This window comes from Coturnix japonica, chromosome 2 (assembly GCF_054131305.1).
Source record: "Coturnix japonica strain WE chromosome 2, WE-NBRP24, whole genome shotgun sequence".
In the NCBI taxonomy this organism is placed as follows: Eukaryota; Metazoa; Chordata; class Aves; order Galliformes; family Phasianidae; genus Coturnix; species Coturnix japonica.
In genome coordinates this window covers 30,572,005-30,593,582 of record NC_140664.1, presented here as the reverse complement: position 1 = coordinate 30,593,582, position 21,578 = coordinate 30,572,005, and the positions used below count along the sequence as shown (strand labels likewise).

The 21,578-nt window shown below is 38.9% G+C and overlaps 1 protein-coding gene across 2 annotated transcripts in view; it reads right to left on the bottom strand.

Annotated features, from left to right (window-relative positions):
• CPA6 (carboxypeptidase A6) overlaps positions 1 to 21,578 on the bottom strand; it is a 78,161-nt gene that overhangs the window by 33,219 nt on the left and 23,364 nt on the right. For both annotated transcript variants that reach the window (XM_085539497.1, XM_015855679.3), the window contains exon 2: positions 8,392 to 8,467. Coding sequence is in view for 1 of the 2 variants with exons in the window: in XM_015855679.3 (XP_015711165.2) it covers positions 8,392 to 8,467 (76 nt within the window). In the remaining variant the exon portion in view is untranslated. The remainder of the gene's footprint in view (positions 1 to 8,391; positions 8,468 to 21,578) is intronic.

The window sequence follows — 21,578 nt, the reverse complement described above, 5'->3', positions numbered from 1 at the left end:
AAGATAGTTGAACAGTGTAAATGTATTAGCTTTTATCTGGACAGCTTCCAAACTGCAGCAGCCCTGAACCCATTAGTCACGTCTTTGGCTCTGCATAACAATGAAAAGTCAACACCAGCAAAAGGGACAAATATTTGTAAAAGATTTGGATGCTGAATTCAGATTTTCTTCCAAAATTAAAAATTATGCAAATGATTTTCCAATAAGACAAATATTTTCTTACTGTAATTCTATCTGTCATAAAGAGTGTACGAATCTTCACCGCTATGCTGAGACAGAAACCAGAGCAGGGAGCTTCTTCTTCACTAATTCCAGGTTTCCCTCCAGCTAGTTCTGTGCCTGTGAAGAGGAGCCCAAAAAGAAAGCAGTTTCCTTACTCTTCCCTTCAAACACATCAGTGCATAAATCCTGCATTTCTTTTCTTCCTTTAAGTCACTGAAAGAACTTCCCAACTTATTCAGACCACAGAACTTAGTATAATAGAAACTAGTGTATAATACAAAAAAAGCTCATGCTTTGCATTTAAAGCCATTTTCTTGGGCAGTAGCCTCCAGTTGTTCTTTTTCAGTTTTTCCCAGTTTCTTCCTTCACTAAGTATGTAAGGACAATGCTCGGTGCTCTCACTAGATTTGTCATCATGTGTAGATCAAACTGATGCATGTCACTGAAACTAACTAGGATAACTGCTGTAATTCACATCCACTATTTGGATAAAAGTGCTTACATGATTTATTTCTGTTGTAGCTCATAAAGATAGCAATTTTGTTACACTTTTATTACATAGCAATTACAGTTACTGTATTTATTAAGTTATATACAGCAAAACAGGTGCCAAAGCAGACCTTAACATCACTATGGAGATGGAATCTACTTCTAGATTCTTTGGAGAAATGTTGTCAAATGTAAGGTTCAGAATACAATTACTGTTATTACACCACCAGCTCACCTGGCTTTGCATTTCTGATCCTCTTGTGAAAGGGAATTTGTAGTCACTAATGCAAGTATTGATACTGTCAGGATGTATAGGTTTTGCATTTGCATCTGTATGTTTATGTATATGCATATAAACACCCTAAACAGTGCTGAAACTCATTAGATACATTTTCAGTTAGAAATACAACAGTAGAAAATAGAGAATAGAGGTGGTATCTGCTCTAGCATCACGAATGTTGTCAGAAGTCTTACTATCAAAGCCTGATCACATAACACATAAAAAACGGAGTCACACACATGCGAATACATGTTCAACTTCTTTTGGTATATTTGCAAAGAATGAATGAAAGGAGAATGAGACCCTTGAATCTGATATTGGCAGATAGTTATAGCTGCGCTCTAGTTTACCTGAAAAGACTCCAACCACTCCTCTGTAAGGGTAGTCACCCTTGTGGATATTTTCAGGATCAATAATTATTTCATGCTCACATGCCCTTGCCAATTAAGGAACATTACTGACAGTCCTGACTGCAAATCTCCCTCAGCTTTCCTTTACATGCAACAAGGAAGCAGGAGTTTCTTTATGCTTTCTAGAAGGACTTACAGGGTAGTCCTGGCTGCTGGTGCAAAGTAATTTAAGTTTCTGATTTAGCACACTAGACATTTAATTGGCTGTAACTTTTCAGTATTTATTTGCTTTTGAGTGAGGCTGCTAAGAATAATAAATCGAGATTGATTCACTGAATTGCAGCAGCAATAATACGGGCAGTAATAGACTGGGAACAATGCACAGCTTGAGGTTTTGAGTTTTGCAGGTATTTCTGAAACTATAACACTGTAATGATCTTGCTACTCCACTCACACTGATATAATTTTACCCAGTACTCTACACTGCAGAAAAGAACTTGTTGGTTGTTCCTCAAGAGAGTCACTGAGTGAAACACATGGCACAGTTATTTGGTAATTGAATGCCCATTCCCGCAAATACAGATGGCAATGGGCTAAGAAGATTTGAAAGATGTGAAACATTCTTTAGCAGACTCATAAAAAAAAAACAACAACAAACAAAGCAACCCTGCTATTTCTTATTAAACTATTAATGGCTTGGTTCATTCTGCAGTTGTTGTTGCACTGCTTGAGAACTGGAGTAATGAGCCCTGGTCTCGTTCTGCTCCTATTGAAGCAATGGTAGCTGGACGATGACTTTGTTGATCTTGGACTCAGGGTTCCTCATCACTTAAAGGGAAAGTGATTTTTCCCACCTCAGAAAGTCCAGACTTCCTGTATTGTATGTGAGCTCATGTGCGTATACTCATTATATGGGCTCTCTGCTTTTATCTTCAGTCTCCTACTAAAGTTTTCTTGGAACAGTATTTTCCTTCTGAGCCTGGAAAGTAGTTTTATAGACCCTTGTTCTAACATACTGATATTTAACCCCATGATGGTCCATCTGTATCTGAAACTTTCTGTGTGTATCTGACTACAGTGTGGTAGATTAAAAGTGACTACAGCATCTGGCCATATGAATACATATAAATACAAGATGTTCGTAATATATCCAAAGTAAAATGAGCAAAGCCCTGGCTACTGAGATTATTCTGCCCTTCTGCAGAGCAGGAATGGCTTCATTTAGGCTGTTATGTGTTCTTACTGCATTTTCAGATGGACTTTTGTTCTCTGAAGCCTTTTTCAGCATTTGCATTTGGAGCTGCAAATGACCAGATTTACAGCCAACTGATCATTTTCCCCCATAAGATATTTCTGATTCCCTGAACTGTAATGACAGGATCAATTCAGGGATTACAATGGATAAGCAGCTGCAGGAGAGGCTAGGAAACAATCAGAAGGAGCTGTGGCTTCAAGGCCTGCATGGCTGGCTCCTCCCAGCGTTGAAGAAAGTGCTTGGCTGCACCCAGGAATTTCTTTTGTAAAACCTACTGAAGAATGAGTGGTCTGACTCTATTATGCCAGGAATGTTCACAGAGCAGTAGCTTCTTTGCTATTTATACAAACAACACCAATTCCAGTCAGGCATATGTGATTTAATGTGCTCATAGACCTCTGGTAGAGTAGAAGTAGTCAGCTGGGGCTTGAATGAAGAGGCACTTCAAAAGTAATGCTTACGAAAGAAAATTCCAGAGCAGATAAACCAAATCTGAGGGTTCTGAGAACCTGAGCAAATCTGTTTATTTGCAAAGAAGTTTGGAATGTGACATTTGTTTCTGTCAGTCATGTCCAACAGATTTAAAACCATGGAAGGGTTCATAAATCAGCATCAGGTTTCTCAGATTGCCTCCTAAACAAGAAAGAGGGAGAGACAAGGGGCAGTCACTGGAGATGATGTGAGGCAGGACAGGGAATGGACAGGAGGAGCCCTACAGGACAGAGATTGGGCAATTTTGTGATACTCAGGTCACTCCATCTCATCATAAACATTTATCTTTCTTTGTTAACGATTGTAACAACTTGCAAATGGTTAGGATGAAAAGAATGAACCTGAAAAACTGTATTTCTGAGTCAGAAGTAAAGTTTTGTGTCATATCAATGAAATGAGATAGAAGCAAAGGACTGCAGCGGAATGCCTAGGTTTTAGATCAGTGTCTATTATTGCATCAGAATAGCCATCATTTCAGGAACCACGACAATGATCAATAATTAGAAAGAAAGAACTCCATGACTATGCACTTGAATTGTTAATAATTTCGTTGCATTTTAGTCTATTGTAACCATTTGAAAACCTCTCCTAGAGCTGATATGCAATGTTCTTACATGAAAGCTGGAGGAGGAGCTCTACCACCATTCATCCCTACCATACTCATCATCTTATCTACCCCAGTGGTCTCAGACACAGGCACTGCACAAGAGGCACTCAAGGATGTGCAGTGGTGCTGGTAGTGGGAAGCCTGGTTACCCAGCTCCTACTTCATAGAGAAACTGAAAGAAACTTGTCACAGGCAGGTACTGGAGAAAATTTTAGGTTCCTGAGAAATTGCTCTGAGGAGATGATGGCACTTTGTCCACAGGGTGGGGCTGCAGGGGAGCGTGGGGCCCCACTGCGCCTGGATGGGTCAGAGTCACCTCCTGCTGCTTTGCAGGCTGGATGGCAGCCAGTGCGACCCAGTGCATTTAGCCTTCCTTTTTGCTCAGATACTGTGGATGAGTTTGTTTGAGTTAATCTGTTGAATTCAAAGAAGTTTAAACAACTTTACAGAACTCACAGCAGGCAAATTTTCTACTGTAAGGCTGGCTATTTTTAATGGCAGCTCAGGTCTGCAAGCTATGATCACCCATTGGGGAAAAAAAGCAACATTTTGTCACCTACAAGTTAATTGAAGTAGCCTATGAAGGCATCAATTTATAATAATGATTAATAACAAAGCACTGTGGGCAGTGGAGCTACAGACCAAAACTAATTTGTGGAAATTACTCAGCAAGTGATTATGACTAATGTGATTTGCCTTTGGGCAATTCATGAACCAAAAGTTAAATGTGCAGAATGACATTATCCATTATTCATTCAGTACAGACAATGGCATTTGTACTGTAGCAGAGCCTATTGACTCCAGGCGAGTTTAAGGGATTTATTATATTAAGCATTACATGGATTTTATTTGTTTATTTATTCATTTTTGGGGGGCAAATATCTATCCTAAGGAGCTCCAAGTACTATGGTTAAAAACTCTGAAGGGATTACACCAGCTTGAGTTAGCTAGTGGAAGGGAATCTGTTGATCACATCCTGAACCCCTGATTAACTGTCTGAGGCAAGCAAGGAGTCAGCTGCAGGAGCACAGGTGAAGGTAACTAAGCTGTGCTCCTGGAAGGGTTGGAGCTTGACCACCTCTCCTAGATCCCATTTAAGGGCCGACCACCACTAAGGTAGCATCTCTTTCTGGCTGGGTGGGTTCATTTTATATTACTACCAAGAAATGTAATACTCCTAGAAGTGGGGGAGATCGCTGTTGCTTAGCAGGTCACAGAAATAAAGAAGTCAGAGCTGACTTAAGATGACAAAATCTGCTCAGGAATTATCAGTGGTAAGAACAGTCATTAAGAAATAAGTAGATAAAGTAAATGTGTGAAGAGATACATAAAGTACCATTCCTAGCACCCATTTATTTTCTTCCTGATTGTTTTCCCTTTATCATAATTGGTGGACACTAAGAAGGAGTAGCTTTGCATTTCTTTTGTTCTCAGCTTGATACCAAAATACACCCTTTTGTTATAGGGCAACCAGAGTACTTTTCTTTGACTTCATGAATGTCCAGAGGCAAAGGCTAAGTGATTCTGTCTTACAGGTGTAGATTTTAAAGGTAGAAGGAGCAGGCTGGAATAAATACAGAGCACCACAAATCTATTACAAAGATCTTTCTATGAGACACAGTGAGAAGGAAGCCTGGGATGGCAGAGATTGTCTTCTCTTTCCCTTGTCAGCCTAGAGAAAAGAGGATTGAGCAACCCACTGGTAGCTACAGTGGTGTGGTCATAGAACCAATGAATCATCATTGAAAAGAATCACTAAGATCTCTAGTCCAATCATCAGTGTATCCCCTCATGATGCCCACTAACCATATCCCTCAGTACTGCATCTACCCTTTTCTTGAACACCTCCAGGGATGGTGACGTTATCACTTCCCTGGGCAGCTTGTTCCAATAAGTTACCAATGGTTATGGAGCACACTACACTCAGAGGATGCTGTTTTTACTTTTTCATGTGACAAATAACACCTCACTGTGAAGACCACAAGAAGTCATGAAATTCTGGGAAGTGTGGTTTTCTGGTGATGGTGCTATTCTGAGATTTTGGAGTGATCTTTGTTTTGCTGCATGTCATGTCACAGTGCTGCATTAAGCAGCCTCTTGTCAGCAGGTCAAGAGAGATTATCCTCCCCATTTCTTTAGCCCTGGTGAGGCCTCACCTGGAATACTGCATCCAGTTCTGGGTTCCACTGTACAAGAAACACATGGAGCTTCTGGAGCAAGTCCAGTGAAGGGCTACTAAAATGTTTAAGAAACTGGAATGAGCCAGGAAAGGCTGAGGCTGCTGGGCCTGTTACTATGAGGGTGGGTGACAGAGCACCCAGAGATATTCAAAAGCCACCCAGACGCAGTTCTGACTAATGTCCTCTATAAGACCTTGTTTGAGCTGGGGTTTGGATTAGCCAATCTCCAGAGGTCATTTCCAACCTCAATTTTTCTATGTTTCTGTGGTCCGATGAATTTGTGATTCTTACCACATGTAGAGAGGCAGCCAAGCAGTTGCAGATGGGACAGCCCCAAGACTTAAGAAGCAGCCAAATCCATCCTGTTTTCATGAAACTGGGTGTCAGTACTGTCTTATATTAAAAAAAAAATCTACCCATCAACTTTCTTAGCTCCCCACCTCATAAAAATCAATCATTTTCTAATTAACTAGGCAGATTCCGATGTACTTTGCCAAAATTTTATTATCCTGTTCTCAGACTTGTAGCATGCAACTATTTATTCAAGTTTCTACTGCTCCCACTTTGAAATTGGGTGAACGAATCTCCTTCTGGGAGCCTAAGGGAGCTCTGTAATGAGAAACAGTTGCAGGAAGGTGAGTAACCCTTTTGCTTTGCAGGGTTTGCAATATGAGGAGAAAGGAAAAAACATATGTGCTCCCTCTTTATGTTCCAGTATCCAAAGGGAAGAAATTAATGCAAAAAACAGCTTCCACATGTATTTCTTGGTCTGATGGTTAGACTTTTTTCCTAATTTGAGTAAAGTGATTATCCTCTTTGGGGTTTTTACTGTAACATTCACAGCTGAGGGTCAGCCTCATGGTCTCCCTGAGACATTAGTAAACTCTGCAGAAACAAATATAAGATGATATTCTTTAACTGACTTGGGCATTACAGTGCAAAGCACTATAATACATAGCATTAAACACTGAGGTTCCTCATGTAATGTGAATGAAAGCTAAAACGTCTTGAGAGCAACATTTACCATCTTAAGCAGAGAAATAACCCAACATGTCAATAAGAAATGTAGAGGTGATAAAGAGAGCCTCAGCCTACCAACTTAAAGCTAGTGAGACATCAAGCCTTACCTGGTTACATATTCTCTGCTGCAAGTCTTCCCCTGGGGTGTGGGACCTAAGGTAGTTCTGTACACTTTCTTATGAACCAGTAGCAAGAAAGCTTCATCATGAAACACTTAATGAAGGTGTGAGTGCTCCAGCATCTTCATTTTTTTGCAATTCAATAAGCAGACTGAGATTTGGTTGGCTTGTATCCCAGGTGTTAACTACTGGACTATAAAATTACATGCACTTTCACTCTTTGCCTCAGAGAGAACAGAATCATTTATATGAAGCTTCAGTAAGGGTGAATGAGATTCATTGCAGACTGCCAAATAATTTGTTGGAGGTTGAAGGCAGTGAACAGCAGAGGTGTTGGCTTATGCTCTCAACGTTTTGGTACAGCTGACGTGACACAAAACTATATAACCCACGACCACCAAAGTTACCGCACCAATCCACTGGGAGTGTCCATACAGCCCTTATCAGCCAGACACAAAAGTAGGTTTGAGTTCACTGTGTCGAATTACTTAGCTTGTTGTGTCTGTGTCTGTGCCTCTGAGGCTGCCCATCAAACTGCTTTACCTTCACAGTTACAAGGAAAAGTCAGCTGTTGCTCTCCTGCAGAGCATAAGCCAACACAGGTGAACAGCAGAACCTGGGACTCACAGTCAACACCTGGAACAAATTCAACATAGTGATCAGATTGCTACTTCTCTGTCTCTGCTTTGGTTATTCTGTTTTGGAGATTATTAATGAGGTTCATCCATCCCTTGGGTGCCTACATTAAGTGCATGTGCATGGCACAATTCTTGCTGTGCTGCTGCAAGAATTTAGGGTCCTGCTTGTGGGTAATCTCCTTTGTCCTCTGTGATACTGAGCCAGACTGCTGTGGAATGAGTGCCTGTGCATTTGGTAGCTGTGCTAGAAGCACAGAGCACATTTATGCTGTGTTGCACCAGGTAGGATCTCACTATATCTTCAAGAAAAGTCCAAAGAAGAAAGTTTCTGGCTTGCTCATGGACATTCTGCCACAGAAATTCTCAGACTAAAGCCACTTTCTTACTTCTGTATGTGTTCATAACTTGAAGTCAGTATTTTAAATTTAATCATAAGCTGGATAATGAAGCATGCAATTGTGTATGCTGGCAAGAAGTGGGAGGAGGGGGGGGGGGGAAAGAGCAAACTTGCAAATGTGTCACATATATTATTTTAGGCAGTAAGTGTTTCCTGTTAAAATTATCAGGCATGATGAATCTGATTCCTTTGCCATTTTATTGAGAAATTAAGAATTTAATGGGAAAAGGCTGTTTTCCAGAGAATTAAATAGCTTGAAGTAGAATGACAAATGAAAGGCATTTAACCCAGTACGGTTTTCCACACAAATGTGAAAAAGAAGATGAAAATAATCAAACTCACCTTAAGCCCGTTAAATGCAGCCTTCAGGATCTGTGTCTCCCTCTCACTCTCAGGAACAACACGAATGACTTTATCACTGCCAATAAGAGAACACGGAGTTGACACTTAAAGAATTGTTGCAGCAGCACAATGCAACAGTAAATAGGTTCAGACAGCGGCTGTACTTGCGCTTGGCAGCAGAAAATGCCAGGTGAACTGGAGCTGTACTTCTAAACTTTCTGCCTGGGTTAGGCACTTCCATGCAGGTGTTTTGCTCTTTGCAGACATGAGTGTTAGCTTGTCCTTCCATTTCTGTGTAAATACTTTCATTCCTTGCTTCTAACAACCATTCAAGCAGATATCTTCCATACTGAAAGTGTGCCTCAGAGCAAGAATTCTTTTGTTTTGCAAAAAACATAAAACGTCTTTCTGAAGGCAAGATCAGCAAGATGCACTGCTGTTGTAGGTTCGAAAATGTAATGGGCTTTGAAGGATACAGTGATCTCATACTTTAAAGAGGGGTCTTTATAAGATAGGTGGCCTTCATATCATGGACATACCTTTTGCCTTATACTTGCACAAACTTGTCATGTAAACAGCTATTCATACATGCTCAGAAGGTTCTAGATAATAGCAACTCATTTTATGCACATTAAATACTGTCTGAGTAAGATTTGAAATCCAGGAAGAAAACTCTCTAACTCCAGCGTGGTGTTAGAAAGTGGCATGCACGCTGGGCACTTGACAAGCAAGCACACACTGTCAGAGTTCAGGTTCTATATTTGAACAGTTACAACATATGTATACAGTACATTGGCATACATATTCATTTATTTTGAAGGTCTCTCATAGTATGTGCTAATGTCTCTTTGGGCATGCTCAGTGGTGTCCATGGTGGTTTAGTGCCCACCTTCTTCCCCTTTTTTCACCATCAGCTTCATCAGCGAAGCCTCTGACCTAGTTCCATCCGCTTTTCCCCAGTCTGGAAGATTTCCATTGCTTATTAGGCCATAGTGAGTCACTTTATAAAAACAATGTATGGAGAACCCGAGGAAAATGTCCTTGTGTGTTTTGAGGTAGAAGATAAAAGTGTTCTATTGTGACTCCAGTACTTCTCGTGAGGCGAAATCATTGAAGCAGAAGATAAAAGTATTCTATTATGTCCCCAGTGCAAAATTACTGAGAAAAAACAAGACTGTTCACCCACTAAAGCTGAAATTGAAAGCGTTGGAACTATCTCTAGAATGTGTGTGCAATAATACTAAGGTAGCCAGAGAAATGGACTTTAATCCACTGTTCTCAGCCGCTGTTGACCTTACCTGACAAATGGCCTGTGCCTCAGGAGGGAGATTTCTGGAAGGACCCTTTCTATAATTTGGCAGCTCTAAAAATTTTAAGGGAAATTACTCAGCTTTCGAGACATGCTGAACCTCCCTTATAGAAACTTACACAAAAAGAGAATGCTACTTAGAGCGTAAAAATGTTGTGTGTTTTCAAGGAAAATAGATGCTCCTAATTTATAATGCACACAGCAGTATTAGTCTTTCCCCTTACTCATTTCTTTAAGAGTATTAAATTGCTGTTAAGAAGGAAATTATTAAAAAGCACTGATGATTGCCCAGGACATGTGAAGGTGAAGTAATTAATAAAGGTTCATTGGAAGTTTCTGGAAGAATTGGGGCAACCAGCATATGCGGAACAGATTTTAATGAAATAAGTATCTAAGCATGTGTTCTGCATCTGTAATGGAATGTTGAAGGGACTGATATCACTTAGGTATGGTCCTGAATTAATACATGTCACTCTAAACTGTCTTGGATTAGCTCAGCAACTCTGTCATTTCTCACATGATGAAACACATGCCTTAAAGGGGAAAACACTGGTGCTGTGACTGATTGATCACTTGACACATCATTGGGAAATGCCTCAAGCTGTGGCTGGCCCTTCTCCTGGAGAGCTCAAAGAAAGCAGTTTGTCATAACTGGTGCTGTTAGTATTTAATAAAAAATGGTTAAGCCAGTGCCACGAGGCAGTTGTGTTTTTTGTTATACAAGTTCCAGTGAACTCCTGAAGGCTATCGGCAAACACCCACTTATGTAGGCTAGACAGCTGGTGGGTAATCATTCTAGATTCTTCCATAAAGTACAAATACCAGATTCTACTTTATTCCTGATGTCCCACAATCAAATAACATAGTCATAAGCTTTCCTAGCAACGTTTCATTCTAAAAAATCAAATTCTTACCTTAAGCACTATGCAATACCCAATGAACTGAAGGTAGACAGCTAATGGCCTATGCAGTTTTTACGAGTCAGCAACAAATTCTACCAGTTCATAGACTGCTGTGGCTGATAAACGGCAGCTGTATCCCAAGCATTCAGAACCATCCCTGGTGACATCTCCTATCCTTGCTCCTGTCTAGCTCTTGAGGAGAAAGGATCAAGCTGATCACATATACATTTAGAAATGGTTTTCATATTGTCTAGCCTGAAGATGCATGTCAGCAGAGTGCTGCTTTATGCATTATTTTTCTAACCATGCTGTCTCTAAATCATTTCTTAAAAGCCTACTTTTTAAATTCTGAACAAATAGCAAGATGGTATATATTTTCAGAAATTAATGTAGAAGATGCAATTAACCAGGATAAGCTTTCAATTTATCACTAGCAACTAGACTAATGGTATTAAGAGCTAGGATTTAGAGGGATGGTTTGAATCTTGTACAAACACAACTGAAAGCATTCACACACAGCAGTACACAAGCTTAAAAATTAAACTGACTAGATGAGACTGGTGAGCAAAATGTTGCAGCCAGAGAGTGGTGTCCCCATGGACAGCCTGGTGCCTGAGCAAAATGGGTTACAAAGCATTGGCTAGCACTGACATGCAGTGGGTTTTATGTCCTTCATGTTCCTCTTATATTTTTAAGAACAATGTGAAAAATAGTGCGGCTCCTTTTGAAACACAGGATATGCTACATGAGTCTGTGATACACTCTGCCACTGCTGGGGAATAGAAATCTTGGTTAATTTCTTTGCATCTTTTTATTTACTTCATTGTTTTTCTTATCTATGAGCAGACCAGATGGATTCAATGAAGCCATTCTGGAGCACATACCCAACTTCTTTACCAATGTTGCATATGGAATTCCTCTCATGAAGTCACATGGCATGAATTGTGTACATTTCTCATTTCCTTCCAGAAAAATCCTTATCGTTATTATCCCAACTAATGTGAACCTTAATCAGCTCTCTCATTTCCCAAAGAATTCAATTAAAATATGTTTACAGAGATTTTACAAGTATTTTAAACAGTTTGAGGAATTATGTTATAAATCAAATACCTATAGGAAAAAACAAAAACAAAACCAAAACAAAACAAACAAACAAAAAACAACCTAAAAGAAAACAAATCCCCACTTACAATCATTTACTCCCAATGGCAGAGGAAATATTATAGCTCTTGGGAACAAGTTGCCATAGCTTTTGCACTTAACTGGTTCACTGAGGTGGGGGAAGTACACACACACTGGAAGATGCATCTGATAAAACTACACCACAAAAGCCTCTAGACAACTCCCAATAAGCCATTAGGTTTCATGTGCAATGAAAGATCAATTGCTTCTTAATCTCCTCTAAACTCATATACTAGTAAAAATGTTTCAAAATATTAAAACTTTCTTTATCTGTCTGTTACTGGGGCAGTGTTTCAACCAGAGATTTAGTGCTCTTACAATAAAATCCTTAAATAAGGTTGGGTTCTCTCTGGAAATAGGAATGTGCAGGAAGGGCACTTAACAAAATTCCCTGAACAGAACTGGAAGGTTTTCTGTACTGGAGCAGATGCTGATCCAAACAGAAGAGTGCTCCATTTGTATTTCTTATGTAGTGTTCTGTATAATTTCTGCCTTTAGTTATTAAGGCAGAAAAGCTGATGTTATTCCCGCTACAAGGAATAGCTACCTTATCTGTAATTTTGAAAAAAAATGATTTTGCTTAGGTAATGTTGGACACCTTTCTCTAGACCAGGTTGCTCAAAGCCCCATCCAACCTGGCCTTGAATGTCTCTGATATCACAGAATCACACAGAATCACAGAATGACCCGGGTTGGAAGGGACATCAAGGATCATGTAGTTCCAACCCCCCTGCCTGGCAGGGCCACCAAACATACACATTTACTAGATCAGGTTGCCCAGGGCCTTATCTGGGTGATTGAAGTCCTCCATTGAGGACCATGCTTTTTGAATGTGAAGTTGCTCCTATCTGTTTGTAGAGGGCCTAAAAAATATAAGAAGTAGCAAGACGAATATGTGTCTTAAGAAAAACAAACAGTCCAGAGCATGCAAATAGACTACAAGGAGATATATTACTAACTGTGCAGGATTAATTAAGATATGCAAAAACTTGGAAGCTATGAACGGAAGAGTCTGAAGTAGCAAGCGTAAATTAAACAATTAAACAATCTGTGTACTTGTTCCACCAACTCACTGCCTAAGACATATAATTACATAGTTGCATGGAATAGCTGATGATAGCTTAAATGTAATCTTTGCAATAATGTGTGTTAAGTGCACTTGCTTTTTTTTTTTTTTTTTTTTTTTTAAAAAAAAAAAAAAAAAGACACATCTTTTGTCTAGTATCAGAGATTACTAAAGGAAATTTATGCTGTAATTCCAATCCCTTTTTTATTCCCTTGGTTAACATGTTTCTCCTGTGATCTGCTTTTTTATTCACATGGATGATTTGAATACATGGTTACTCTGTCTGGCCTGGCATGGCCCCAGTATGGCAGTACCAGCACGCTCAGTCTACCTCAGTGCTCTCCTGCCAAAACAAACAGGACAGCTTATCCTATGCTCTTTATTCTGACTGCAGAGGCATATTTGTCATGACTAGACAAATCTGGCTTATTGTCATGATTATGGCATGGGTCTGCTCAGCAGATGCCCCTGGATTGCATCAGTTGATTGCATCAGTTGCCAACATTTTAATCTCTTTTCTCATCTTTTCACCCTCACTTCTATCATGCTTATGCTTTGCTTTCTCTGTCTGCCTCCTCTCAAATAAAAAGTAAAAAAACAAAACAAAACAGCCCTAATGACTTTCTTTTCTCCCCACTGGTCCCAGGTTTGCTGCTTCTCTACCCAGTTTTGGGATTTCTAGGTAATCTCAGCTTTACTTGATATTACTGACATGGTTATCTTGTTGGGACCCATGTCCCCAATACTGCCTATAAATTACATATGAAATAGAACTATTTCTCATATAACTTCACCTTTATCTCTGCAAGGTCCAGCCATCCTTCACAGACCTACCCAAAAGTTTGCTCACCCTCTCACACAGTCATATCCAGCAATTTCTCATGTCACATCCCATATTGTATCCATGTCCCGGTCTGTTTGTTTAACACCAGGTCAGGGCCAGCATTTGCCTTCAGTTCTAACCCTTCTCCTTGCATGGATGTTTGTGTGCCTTTCTAAACTTAAAAATTGCTTCAGCTCACCTTGAATTCCTTGAATGTCTTCAGATACTGTAGGAACAATTTCAACAGTTTCCAAATTAAGTATCATGAGATTCTGCCCAGCTATTGACCTCAGAGAAATTGAAGAAAGAAGACCAAGACTGAAAGCAGTTTGTTACAGAATTTGCATGTCAACAGTCTGAAGGGATGATTTGGTGTTACGTATCTACATCTGACTTCTCGTATTCCAGCTTCCTTTAAGACCTTGAGCAAACCACCACAGGTCATTTTTAAATGAGGTTTGACAGAAGGTTTTTGAGCTCCGTATGTTTTATAGCCATGTTGCTGTCTGAATTTCAGTCATAAGAACCAAACACTATATATTTGGTCAAAGATATTTGCTGGTGAACTGAATTATATCCCTCTCTGCCCCATCATTTCCAATGGCCTGCACTAAAACCTAAATCTGAGCTCTGCTCCTGTGAATATTCTTGAAATACAAGTACTAGTAAATGTGTGAGATTCAGTCTGTCTCTGTAGCTGAGTGCACACTTGCCTGCAAAGCATATGGATGATGGACAAACTCTGGGTAAGAACTATGCTTATCTGACTGTAAACATGGTTCAGCTCCTCACCTTTGTAAATGGGGATGACAGTAACTTCTAATGTGTGAGTATTAAGACAGTAAATATATTAATGACTTCATGACTTCAGAGAGAAGCAGATGCACTCATACAAATGCAGTGCCAAAAAATGGACTAGGCTTCTTCAAGCTCTATTTTCTATCATACATACACAATGGAAGCAGAAGAGTCCTTTTGTTCTAATGGTTATATTTTCCCCAAGAGTTATCAAAGACTGTACTACATGAAATTATACAAAGGCTGATGCCATCATCACCCAGCTGGTCTTACAATGCCTCAGAAAGACAATGAATATCACTGCTCATGTTTCACACATAGTAGGGAAATAAAAACTGACATCTTCTAGCTGGTCACCTGAAAAGGGCATTCTCAGCATTCCATGAAAAATGTGCTTTTATTAAAGCTGAAGTAACATCACGTCAAATGGATACGGCTTTAGCTTTTCTAATAAATTTGTTTGGGACTGGAAAAAGGAAGACTGGTCTGCACAAAAAAGATAAGCAATGCAAAGCTACAGTTTTTGTCTTCTTAAAGATTTAACAATGATGCTTTATTATTGGTGTGGCTCCTTTGCCTATAAGAATAACATCCTTTTTTCCTGTATCCTATAAATGCCTTTTTAATTAAATCTAATCTTTTCCACTTCTTGAGGTTTCTCCATACACACATATCAACTGATAACAATAGATTGCCAGGCTCTTGCCTACATGCAAACAAATGATGGGGTGTGCATAGGACTTGTCAGAGTTCATTGGAAGATTTTTATGCACTTTGACAGACAGTAAATTAGTATTTCTAAAACAGGGAAAATAGAAGAGCCCAAACATGCTCTCTTGCTTTGGAGACAGTTATGAAATTGTAAAATATGTTCAAAGGCTGGAAATAGCCATAATTCTTATTTCAGGCAAACTATAAAGCTGGAAAATGTAAAATATGATGTTTTCAATGAAAGGAGTCTTTTACAGTCTTTAAAGAGAATTTTAAATACTAGCTGTTTTCTGATAAAATTGCATGAGTTGTCACCACTATATACTAAAAGCAGTACTTCACCATAAAAAGCACAGTGAAATTGATTTACTGTAGATTACGTCGAAAAGTGTTTAGATTAAAATTCTCATATACCAACAAGTAATAAAGTAACTGTTTTTTTTTCTGATACTGATAAATAGGTTGATACACATAAATGTAAGGTCTATAACTTTCCATTAGAACATTTTAAGTTCAGGGAAAAAATTAATTTAAAAAACAAGAACTGTGTGGACTTAACAACTTATGAATGACGGTTTTACCTGAACTGGCAGCAACTGAAGAAGAGAACCTTTAAGTAGAAAGTCTAATGAGTTTAGGCAATTGCTGGCCTTCATCACTGCATGGGTACACTGCTGACTTGTCTACCTCCAAACTGTTCCCTAGAGAGCTGCTTTTTATCTGGCCTCCTGCCTGAACTGTTTTGTGCAATTTTGATGCTATTTAATGTAGTTTGATGTAATTTCCTGCAATGCGTTGCTCACTGTTACTTGGAGAAGGTGTTTACAACACAATGCAGTATAGGATGACTGCTTGGAAAAAAAGTTTCTTGATTATATTTGTGCTTTTGAATTAAACACAACTGTCCTACATTTGTACTTTGGCATCATGTTTATCACAACCTCTTTGAATGACAGACTGGAAATCTGCAGATTTCTAAAAAACTGGGATGTGTAAATCTGCAACTCTCCCACAGCAATAGCAAGCTCTTATTGCAGTATTTTATCACAACTAGGTTCAAACACACAGAAAAATGAGAAGCAGAATACTGCTGAGATTCCCTAAGTGCCTGTAAGTAAATTGTAATGTCCCTTGTGGAATATGTGCCTAGCAACAATACTTTTAACATTAGCCATACATTAGATTTAAGTTACTACTATTTTCATTCCTATTGCTCCAGAGCAATGGCCTCCTGCACTTACTCCCTCTGAAACTAACCATAATTGGAACTACTTTTCTTTTCTTACAATAATAGATTTTACTTAGCTTAAGAGAGCTGAAAGCTGGATAAACATTAGAAAGGAAGATTAATGCAGAAGGAGTTTTCTTTTGCTTCACTGTTCTCTTTCAGATAACATTTATCTCAGCAGGTATAAAAAAGGTGTGTGATGTAGATTCTTCTGAAATTTTTGCTCTCTGGTCCAGCAAGGAAGGTTCTCTGCATAGAAAATACCTCTGAGCAGTAAAATAGGAGACCATATGAAATTCACTGCAATTGGATTTTCTAATTGGTGTTCTTTTAGAAACGATTTTAAGATCAAATGACATATTTGGAGTTCATAAAACTGCCTCATTAAATTATGGTTATGGATAGCAAAGCTACTAGACCCTGATCCTTCAAGCTCTTGCAAACATATAAAGCATAAGGGTGCCCAACCTTTTGGCTTGCCTTGGCCACAATGAGTGAAAAGGAATTGTCTTGGGCTGTGTATACATAGACTGCTCCAAAATTCATGTCTTCTCTATTTATTTTCATAGAAACTACAACAGATACGAAAACCACAATAACAGCATTTGATAGGGTAGCAAATTCTCAGCTACAAAACACTATTTTTCAACACAGTCATTACTATTAGCTCTGCATTTTCACCACCAATGATCAAGGGCCTTCATGCTGCATGCTTAAAAATTTGCACAAGTAGAGGTTCAGATTGGTTCAGTGGCAGAGACTGCAATTCTTAGTGAAGTCTCCAGGTGTTTGACAAGAATTTTTGATGAAATATTATTCTTCCTGTACATCATTAGTTAGATATGTTTCTTTTTCTTGTATGAAACTCCTGTATAACATACATTTCCTCACCCCTTTTCCCATTTACATTGTTTTTTAGGATAAGAGGTAATGGTTTCAAGTTCTGCCAAGAGAGGCTTAGGTTGGATATTAGAAAGACAGCTTCCTTAAAAGAGTGGTAATGCACTGGCACAGGCTGCCCAGGGAGGTGGTGGACTCACTGTCCCTAGAAGCATTCAAGAACCATGCAGATATGGCACTGAGGGACATTGTTAGTGGGCATGGTGGGAAGGGCTGACAGTTGGGCTTGGTGATCTTAGACGTCTTTTCCAGCCTGATTCTATGATTCTATGATTCATTCTTGAATGTACATACTGACAAAAAATGACGACATGAATAAGATGTGGTTGTGAGGTGAAAGGTGTTTCTCTCTGGTAAGAGAAGGGTTATAAGATTCTGGGAAAGAGGCACGATCAGGTTTTTGAGTAGAATATCTGATTGCAACATTATACATCTGATTTGAAAATGGGTGGGTCATGTATTTATGTTGACTAAAAATGGTGTCACAAAACAAATAGATGATTTTTTTGGCAATCTTGAAACCTATTCTGAAACTCCATTATCAAAAGTGAAAGCACAGCTGAATATTTTTCACTGTTCAAAGTACTGCATTCAGCCAATGTATCAAAATGCATACAATTATTTGCCATCACTTGAGTCAGCACTCATAGCCCTGCCCTCCCTGTGCCCTGGTTTGAGTCAACACAGCTTGAATAGCACACCAACAGTTCGGTTGCTACTGAGTGATGGATGTGTGGCTGGGGTCACTCGGTGGGGCAGAGCCACCATCATGATGATGTGGGATGGGGGGAGGTTGCATTGCCAGCCATGCCAGGCTGTGAGTTGGACATGCCTGGTGTAGGGGCTTTACATCTAGGAGAAGGAGGTCTTTACTCACTGCTGTACATGGCACAGAAACAGAGGTAGCTGGTAAGTGTGAATTTCTAAGTATATAGAAAAGAGATCAGAGGAACCGACTCATACATATTTTAAAAAGTAAATGTCAAGATGGTGAGCTTAGTTTTAATTGAAGACTTATCATTAGTGTTTTCTATGCATTTATTCATTTATTCAAGTTGCAGCAAGATGGATGAAAATATTTATGGAGTGAAAAAAAAAAAGTTGTGGCATGAAATACTGTTTGATCAAGATGTCTGTAGCATGTTAAGTTTTCCCAAACTACTCCGTCATGTCTTACTGCCTAATTTGCTTCCACTGAGTTACTTTGTGTTTTAATTCATGCAAAGCACACATTTAACATCACCATACAAACAGCGCAAACAGGATATATCTACAGATCTGCAGGAGGACAGGATCTATATGTTTCAGAACTGGGGAATATACCAAATTTACTAATGAAAGGCCCAGGTCTTCTTTTTTTGGTGGTGTTATTGCAGTAGGATGATGTAATTCCATTGATTTCAAGGTAGTCATCTCTTTATTTTGTCTAGGTGTTGACACTAGTCTAACCAAGAAACAAGGAGCAGACTTTTCCCATGACATAACAATCAGTTATTTCTTTGTTTCCAAAAAAGGTAATAGAGATTTGGATGCTGAATTGTTCATTAACTCAGTATGCTATTTTGAAGAAGAAATTATAAATCTGTAAGCACTGAGCCCAAGAGCAATTACACGTGATGTTAATTTCTCCCATCCCCATCGAGGCATGGGAGAAGGTATTGACCTATGATGGAAAAGTTTTGTGCTCAAGTGAAGCACTTCTGAAAGAGAACTGAGAGAGATCCTTAGGAAGGGCAGTTTGCACACCCAGGTTGGGGTGGAACAGTGTCTGTGAAGGGGTTCAAACTGTTGCTGATGGGAGCCTACACACACTGAAGTGACCTCCATTGCTGGGGAACCCAGATCCTGTGTCTTGTGGTATAAAGTATTTTGAAAATACCTGGAAACCTTTTTTGAAGTTTAATTATGTAATAGGATTTATTTAAATAAAAATAAAAATATTATTTAAAAATCAGTGTTGAAATAATAAAGTGTTTAATTACATTTTCAGTGACCATGGAAATCAAATGCATGAGGCAAAAGGTGAAAGAAGTAATTTCCATGAAAAACTTTGGCTCTAATCATCCTTAGAAAAGCTGGTGAGGGGTCTGAAGCACAAGTATTATGAAGAGCAACTGAGGAAACTGGGATTGTTTAGTCTGGAGAATAGAGGGCTCAGACCAAACAGTTGCCTAAAAGGAGGTTGTGGCGAGGTGGGGATAGGCCTCTTCTCTCACATAACTAGTGATAGGACATGAGAGGACAGATCGAACTTGCGCCAGGGGATACTCCAGTTGGGTATTAGGAAGCATTTCTGAAAGAGTGGTCAGGCACTGGAATGTGCTGCCCAGAAGGGACATGGTTTAGTAGAGAAGTATTGGTGGTAGGTGGACGGTTGGTCTGGGTGACCTTGGAGACATCTTTTCCAATGTTGGTGGGAATCTAGAATTTTAAGGAATTATACTTCAGCGTATTTACTGAACTGCCTTTCCATTGGCTGAAATCAATTCAATTACATGTGTAATTTGTAATGGCAAATTAAGTACACACGTGTGTGCAGTAGGAAGTATTATTTAATTATAATAGATGTTTAATATTCATATAATTTACAGATATCAGATTTATTATTATTATTATTTTTTATTTATTTTTATTTTTATTTTTTTTTACTGTGAGAGTTCAAAACCACATTTTGGAGTTAGATGCAGCTCTACAAAGATAAACTTCATGACTCATGGCATTTCCTCTCTCGAGGACCACTTTTGCATGGTGGGGTATTTATAGTCAAGGTACAGAAGCCCTCCATAATGGACCATTTTTAGCACACAAATCAGAAAAGATTTAGCCAGCTGCTGCACACAGCTTTATGGATGTGTGTTGTCTTTTTTATTATAGCTACATTTGAGCTAGATTAAAGCCTTTTAACTTTGCTTGTCTCAGTGTTGTGTTAAAGTCATGAATCTGATAGATAAAAATGAAGGTAGAAAATGTATGTTAGCATTTCAGTGACAACAAATTTAGGACCTCAGTGTCACCTTATACGTTTGCTAACTGTACACCCAATTGCTTGTAGGATCTGAATGGCAAGAGGTATTTGCTTACATCTGAGAATTAAAAATACCCAACAAACAGCAGCTGTAAAGTATTTTACAAGCTCTAAAAAAGTAGCCAGGCAGAAGTGCCTTTCTGTTGATAATGTCCATTTGAACACAGGGTTTTTTTAGGAGAGGAGAAAAGGTGGCGGTGTTTTCTGCGTTTGCCTTTTAAAAGGAAATTAAGTATCACTAAGGGCAGTTCACATATACACTAGAAAGTTCTGAGGTCATCTGTACTAGGGTGCTGGGATGTGGAAGGCAACGAAGCTTATTTTGCTGGAAAAGATGCCTTTGCTTTTGTCTGTCCCATCAGCATGCTACATTTCATCTTTCTCATGCATTTTTAATGCATAAATTTAAGATTTAACCTTGTATGAAGATTTTCAGGACAAACTGCCTGGGCAGCATAGAACTGGTGCTCGTGCTTGCCATTTGCTTGTTAAGTGGGGCCATTCATTCTGTTGTTCATTCAAATAGATACAATGCATTTTATTTTTCAGTGTCAGAAATGAAAGCTTAAAAAACCCAAACAGACTTGATAAGCAGGTAAGGAACAATTACAGCAGAGAGGCTTCCTGTCCAGGCACCCAGAAAACGGAAGAAGAGCCAAGATAGGGGTGATGACTGTAACTACTTTTCAGAGCCATGCATTCAGTATTTTCATGTTAGATGCCTTGTGTTGGCATCTAAGACATTCTTAAGCTCTAAGGATGTTGTAATACAGAACTTGCACACGATTAATTTTGTATCTTGATAAAAATGATTTCAGGATGCTAAATTTAAATGTGTTTATAGTGGTTTGGAAGTTTGCAGCTTCACTTAACAGCAGGGAATGAATGGGAAGGAAGTGTATACCACAGCCACACATATAAACAAGATAGTGATGCATAATTGTATGGGTCCGTATCTTTGACCTTAGTCAAGATATGCATATATGCAATCTGATTCTCTTTGATCTTGATTTCCTAAAACTAATTATTTTCTTCTTCTTCTTTCTTTCTTTCTGTCTTTTTTTTCATGGCACAGACCACTGCTTTCCATCTTACACAAAGCTGACTTGCTATTGTATTACTGAGAAATGCAACCAATTGTATTGAAGAAAACGAACAACAACAAAAACAACAAGGAAAACAATAAAATTCAGAAGACTTTTAGAAAAACAAAGTTAAATTGAAGGCTTGAAGAAGGAAATAA